General features: G+C 30.6%; 1 protein-coding gene across 1 annotated transcript; it reads left to right on the top strand.

Annotated features, from left to right (window-relative positions):
- Positions 1-764: 764 nt before the first annotated feature.
- On the top strand, positions 765-5,956 carry LOC123917820 (probable serine/threonine-protein kinase PBL16). Its single transcript, XM_045969668.1, has 6 exons — positions 765-1,411; positions 2,893-3,194; positions 3,522-3,657; positions 4,811-4,947; positions 5,059-5,182; positions 5,537-5,956. The coding sequence occupies exons 1-6, from the start codon at positions 1,351-1,353 to the stop codon at positions 5,920-5,922; spliced, it is 1,146 nt and encodes a 381-aa protein (XP_045825624.1). The 5' UTR covers positions 765-1,350; the 3' UTR covers positions 5,923-5,956.
- The last annotated feature ends 1,473 nt before the right edge of the window (positions 5,957-7,429 follow it).

Below are 7,429 nucleotides of genomic sequence, written 5' to 3'. Positions count from 1 at the left end.
GCGAGCAGAAGAATTAGACTCTCATAATGTAGCGAGCTAAAATTCTAAATAAATAATACTATATATTCAACATTTAATACTTCAAATAAAGATATTGTCAAAAAAAAAAAACTTCAAATAAAGATTTTTTTTGTTACAAGAGAGAAAGACAAAAAACAAAAGGGAAACTACTTTCTAACAAAAGCCACACCCCATGCATCAACAGAGAGATGGGGAGACAACTCAGAAGAAGGCTCAACAAGCTTCACAAGGGGAGAGATAGTGTTAGCTCCCATTTTAGCCAGCATATCAGCGCACGCGTTCCCTTCTCGGAGCGTGTGATTAATAACAACATTTCAGTCTCTATCTAGAAGCTGACGGATGCTAAAGACTTCATTCGCAAATTTATGATGTGGTGAGATGCCATTTTTGACAAGAGTAACTATTTGTAGGAAATCTGAAAGGCAAATGACATGTTTGAATCCTTTATCCCAACATAACTCTAAAGATTTAATGGTGTAGTACTCCATACAACCTTAATTATAAGTAAATATTCACTAATTAGATTCATTGAATAACAAATATTTATTAAAAACTATATACATACGTTATTCAATAAATTTAAAAACTAAATATTTACTTATAATTAAAGTTGGATGAAATATAGCTAAATTTGTATGAGTGTGTGTTTCCTTAATTTAATTATTTTATAAAAAATATAAAATTGAACCAATAGAGAGCTAGCAGCCTAGTTAGGTAAGGTGGTTGGAAGCTTCTCTCATCTCATCTCCCTATAGAAATAGAAAAGAGAAGTGAGAACAAGAAGAAGAAAGTGAAGAGAATGAAATATGCAAAAGAAAGGGACATTGAATATATGGAATGTGACGGTGGATATAACTTATAAGGGTATCCAATATCTAACATCTTCTATGCGCACTAAATTGAAAGTGCAACATGCCACATTTTGAATCACTACAAAATTAACACACAACTCATTCTATATATATGGGTGGGTCCATTTCATATTCTTCTCCCATAGCTAAGCCAACACAACTCATCAATACTCAACACTCACTCAAACCACATCATTGCCATCACTAAATTATCTCCCACTCTTCATTTCTTCTTTTCCTTCATCAAAAGACATACATGTCCCATTCACACTCAAAATAAGATGCCATATTTTTTTCTTCTTTATATTAATTTCTATGTCTTGGTCTAAAATTTAAACCATGTGTTTTAATTGAGGGTGTGAAAAAAAAAATTAGAGAGAAAAAGAAAGTTATATAGTTTTTGTGATGGTGTGTTTGTAAAAGGAGATATATAGCTATAGTGCAAACTTCAAAGGTGTATTTGGATTTTTTTGGTATAATGGGTAATTGTTGGTATAGGGAATCATCAGATTATAGAGTCTCATCCAATGCAAAATCAGGTTTGTTTCACAAAAAATAAATATAAGTTACTTTTTTTGGATAAGTTTCTATGATTTTAGGTAATTATCATTCATCAATTTTTGGTTTGTTTTATTAGATGCCATGTTTCTCTCCTTATATGGATTCATTCCCTCTAGTATCTAGAAATGGTTTATTCATCTCTTTCTTTTTGTTTTCATTTTGATTTTTTCTTTCAATATAACTTTGATGGATATCATTGGTGAGGCCTTCATACTCTAGAGAATATATTAATCACCCTTTCAGATGGTTTTCATTTTCATTGAATTTTTATTATTGGTGTTCTAGTAATTAATAATTAAATAATTTGAATATAGTGGAATAAACAAACTCATGGATGATTTTAAGCTTTATTTTTCTAATTTTATGCAAATACTTTTTTTTTTTTGAAAATATAAAATATTTTGTGAAATAAACAAGCTAAGATATCCTTCAAATCAATGGAAAAAGAGAACAAAAACAGAATTTGCATATTGTCTTGAAATCTTTTAAACTTTTCTAAAGTTGCTTCAACATAGAAGCTGTTAGCTAGGATGAACTAATCACTTTTTTTCCTTATGTCTCCTTAAAAGTGGGTCGGCATGTAGTTGCTAATTATTTACGTGGGTATGTGGTGGAAACTTCTAACTCTAGTGAGTTTTTTTTGGTACAACTCTAGTGAGTTTAACTATAATAAAATTTTCTATGAAAAGTAGGAAGGTTTCAAAAAGTTTAATTGGTTACTTCAATTTTACCCTATGTTCCTACATCATCACACCTTTTGTATGTTTCTAAATCTCTTTATATATTTTTGAAATTTCTATTTTTTTTATATACATTTTAAAATTATAAACTCAAACTTTTATTACTGAACAATATAATTTATGTGTTTCATACTAATATTTTGTAAATTTAAATAAGTTTTATATAGAAGATCAATTGTTTTACTATATATTTTAAAAATTGTATTACAATTAATGTGACATAAGATATTTGAATTTATGTTTAAAACTATTTTATTATGTGAATGCATAGTTTTTTTTTCTTCTTCCAAACAACCTAGCAACTATTATGGGTTAAAACCCACACACCATAGCTAGCGTATCGATGTATCCGCAATCTTTTATCATCTTAACTGTATTTATCGGGCATCAATGCATAAATATTAAAGTCATATCTTATAGTTTTTTTTTTGTCAAGTAGTCTAATGATTAGAAATTCAACTCTCGAGGTGGATAAGTGAAAGATCCTGAGTTCGAACCCCGATTCTGCATTTAAAATTTAATATGCCTATCAATTGAACTATATTCATGGAATAGTTTTTCCTTGTTTTTGTTTCTTAGACTAAATGGATGGAATTGGAATAAATATTAGTCTATATTTGGAAGTTTTAAATGTGAATATGTAAGATAAGATTTTTTTTTGGACAATCATGTAAGATAAGATTTGTTCTCATTAATTTCTCATTTTGTTTGACCAAAAGAACAAAACCAGGTGACAATGAAAGAAAGACATGATGATAGTAAGTTACCATCAAATCCTGAAGAAGTTGAAGATCTTAGACGTGTTGACTCATCTGCAAATCCATTGATTGCATTCACTTATATTGAGCTAAAAATAATAACTTCAAATTTTAGACCAGATCATGTGTTAGGTGGAGGTGGATTTGGAAGTGTCTATAAAGGCTTTATTTCTGAAGAGTTAAGGGAAGGTCTTCCTTCTCTTCCTGTTGCTGTTAAGGTTCATGATGGTGACAATAGCCATCAAGGCCATAGAGAATGGCTGGTATATATATTATTTTATTTTATTATATATTATATTATTTATCGCTACATTACAATCAGGGTTTTAAATACTGGTTATGTTAACGAGTGTAGTCACATTTTTTGATCTTTACTAATATTGTAGAAAATCTTGATCAACTACGGTCAATGCAACTTTAATCATAGTTACATTTGTGTATGTCGCGACTCGCGACACAGATTATAGTTGCAGACCTTTACTTAAAGCTCTGATAATAATATCTGTTTTTTTAGATATATTAATGTAATGCAAGAAAATATTAACATTTAGATTAATGATTAATTGTGATTTTGATTGGTTTGTTTATAGGCAGAAGTGATATTTTTGGGGCAACTTTCACATCCAAATTTGGTGAAATTAATTGGATATTGCTGTGAAAATGAACATAGGGTGTTAATATATGAGTATATGGCACGAGGGAGTGTGGAACACAATTTGTTCTCAAGTAAGTATATACTATCCCACTTTTTTAGGTATATATTATATACTGTGAATAAGATATTGAAATTATGCAATCTATCTATTGATATTAAAGCTGAATTAAGACATTATTTTGGGCTTTTGGCTTATGATGATAATATACAAAAGAATAAAAAAAAAAAAAATTAAGACATTATTTACTTGAACATGTTATTTAGGTGGTGACAATGCATGTATGATGATATAATCATGGATTAGGGAATTTAAAGAAAAGCAATGTCTTTGAAAATGTAATTTTGCTTTTTGTATATTCTCTCCGACAACCTTGACACTTAAAAGGGAATATATAACTTCATAAAAAAAAGAAAAAAAAGGAAAAAAAGAAAAGGGAATTATATAAAGTGAATTCGGTGTATTTTGTCTGTTTATGAATTTAAACAAAAATGTATTTTTAGATTCCTTGAATAATGGATGTATCTGGACTATAATAAGTACAGATACATTAATTATTCAATAAATCTAAAAAGTACATTTTTACTTTTATTTGTGTTCGGAGGAAGTAGCTGAATTACTTTATGCTGACTTGAATAGCAATCAGGTATAACTAGTGGGTCCCTTGTGTCAATTCATGATTATACGATGAAAAAAATGTGTTATATTATATAACCTGAAAGTAGAGATTAATGAACAACTAAAAAGTTATTCGTAGAAATCGAAGTTTTTATTAAAGGACAAAAAAGTAAAATTCATAAGAAAAAAGAACCATGGAGGGCCTAAAGAGAACACATCCCATGGGTTGGCAGATGAGCTCAACTTGAGCTTAGCCCAATTAGGCTTGTTAGTTGTTTTCCGCACCCCCATTTTAACTACATCTTGATCTTTAAAAAAATTACTTTCACGTGCTAGCATTATACTCTTCAAATTTTAACAACAGAGAAAATTATGTTGAAAATTGTGTATTGCTAGCATCATTTATATTTTAGTACGGATTTTATTTTATTTGAAAGTGAACCTTCCAAAAAATCCAAGTATTTATAAAAAAATAATTCAAGTATTGATTAAAAAAATAATAAATTCCAAGTATTATCAAAATCTGAGACATTTTATCTCCTTCGATGTTGAATTACTAAGTTCAGTTGTTGTTTGTATCTCTAATTGTATTTACTTGTACATTGTAGAAATTTTGCTTCCCTTGCCATGGTCGATAAGAATGAAGATTGCATACGGTGCTGCAAAGGGACTTGCATTTCTTCACGAAGCAAAGAAACCTGTCATCTATCGCGATTTTAAGACATCAAATATTTTATTGGACCTGGTTAGTACACTAAAAGATTTGTCAAATAAGATCAAAATTGAAACCATACCATTTTCAAATAAGCCATATTTAAGTAGCCTACATCTTTTTTTCTTTCTGTTTGTCAAACAGGACTATAATGCAAAGCTTTCTGACTTTGGCCTTGCTAAAGATGGACCAGTTGGAGACAAGTCCCATGTTTCTACTAGAATAATGGGAACATATGGATATGCTGCACCAGAATACATTATGACAGGTTAAGTAGCTTATGAAACTACAGTTCATTATTTACTTAGTCAAAACTGCATGCAGTTATGTCCTAGGATGTTGGAGAGTGTTTTCCGTTTGCACCCCATTTGCTTTAAAAAAATTGAAAAAATATATATAAAATTGCGTCAAATAAAAAGCCGTTTTGATCTTTGAATGCTTTCTTCAAAAGATTATTTTTGTATAATTTATTTTTTTTAAAAAAAATGTTTTTTATTATGATAAACACACACAATAGAAAATCTCTAAATTATTGAATATAAAAATTACTTTTCGTATAATCTTTTACAAACAAACGCACAATATAAATTGACATTTCACATTAATGTTCTATATTGTGCAGGTCATTTGACTCCTAGAAGCGATGTTTATAGTTTTGGCGTTGTTCTTCTTGAACTTATGACTGGAAGAAAATCTTTAGACAAATTAAGACCAGCCAGAGAGCAAAACCTAACAGATTGGGCTCTTCCTATACTAAAGGAAAAGAAAAAAGTGCTTAATATTATTGATCCAAGGTTAGAAGGTGATTATCCAACAAAAGGAGCTCAAAAAGCTGCAATGCTTGCATATCATTGCTTAAACAAGAATCCAAAAGCAAGGCCTCTAATGAGAGATATTGTTGATTCATTGGAACCTTTGACAACTTATAGTGAAATCCCTATTGGAAAAACATTTACCATAATCACTGAAGTTGCTGAAAATAATGTTAAAAGGAAAGATGCAGAATGACTTAAAGCAAAGAGGGTATTGTTTTTTTAGGTTATAAGTTTTGTTCATATATAGGAAGAGGTTTTGCCTTAACTTCATATTGTGTTTATTAACATGACATCATAATAGGCATTTTCTTTCTATTTTATCCTTTTCTTAATTTGCCTTGTTGTCATATGCAATTGGATTAATGTATGAACTAATTATGTCAATTTTAACAGAAAAAAAACAATGATAGTAAAGATAAAATACATTATTAGTTTTCTTCACTTTTGCCTAAATCCACTACTTGTTAGAATATTTTCTAATATTTTGTGGGCTGCAATCAATTGTGGGTTTTGGTTTTAATAAAAACGGGTTTATGTTGTTTTGATCCAGTGATGATGCTTAAGCCCGATAATTGTGATCAGTAATAATGGGCTTGAACACTAATTCTGATTTGTGTAGAAACAAAGTGTAGGCCCAACAACTGTGTATTGGTAACCATCATTAGTGGTGACACTATAAATAATCATATAAGGAATGAATACTAATGATCACACATCGATATGCATAACACAGTGTATTGGTAACCATCATTAGTGGTGACACTATAAATAGATTTCCCAAATAGTAATAATAATAAAACTAGCTAGTTATCTGAAATAATCTGAGTATTACAAAAGTCACAGTTGTTGGATCAAAATCCACAAGCACTATCTTCACACAAGATAGGCTCAAACCGCGCGCTGCACGCAACAGAAACACAGGAAATAGGCTCAGGTTGAGCCTTGACAGACATGATGCTCAATAGGCTCAGGTTGAGCTCAACACACACACACACACACACACACTGGTTATCAGTTTTCAATGAAGAAGAAGATAAGGAAGAAGAAGGAAGGTTTTATTGATCACACTTAACAAAAGTCACATTACATCACTTATTTATATTGTGTTGCTTGTGAGTTAAGTTACTGACAAACTAGTAACAAACTCAAACAGAATTCCCTAGAATCAAGCAACTAACAAAACAGAAATTTAAATCCTAACAAACTTCCTTGTTTCACAAGTAAACATTCGTAGCCAACATGGATTACTCACAACAACAATCTAACCCAAATTATAGCCACACCCAGACCAAGAGCTATGAGGGTGTCTGTCCATTGAAGCAGAGAACTAGTGTGTCACACAATTATAGTCAATAGTTTAAGAGAGGTCAGACTCATAACACCACCTCCTTTACGAGTGGACGTAAATTGTGACTTTAACTCTATCGGCATTGACCTAGTGGCTTGTGGTAGCCTTTTCATCTTTCATTGTTTACTTTAATCCAGCTCTTAGGTTGCTCTTTTTGTAGTCCAACTCTCTACGACTATATGTAGCCCATAGCCTAACTCTCTACTAGAGCACTTATTGTTATGACTTAAATCCATGAAAAGAGTCCAGCCCAGAAGACTCATCCATTTGGTGGAAGAATCTAATGGCTTAAGTAGCTTCCTTATCTACTCGAAGTAGAACTCATAATAGTGTATATCTCATGGTCTTAAAT

Source organism: Trifolium pratense, linkage group LG3, assembly GCF_020283565.1.
Source record: "Trifolium pratense cultivar HEN17-A07 linkage group LG3, ARS_RC_1.1, whole genome shotgun sequence".
Lineage (NCBI taxonomy): Eukaryota > Viridiplantae > Streptophyta > Magnoliopsida > Fabales > Fabaceae > Trifolium > Trifolium pratense.
The sequence above is the reverse complement of the archived record's forward strand: the minus strand, read 5'-3'. Positions and strand labels throughout refer to the sequence as shown.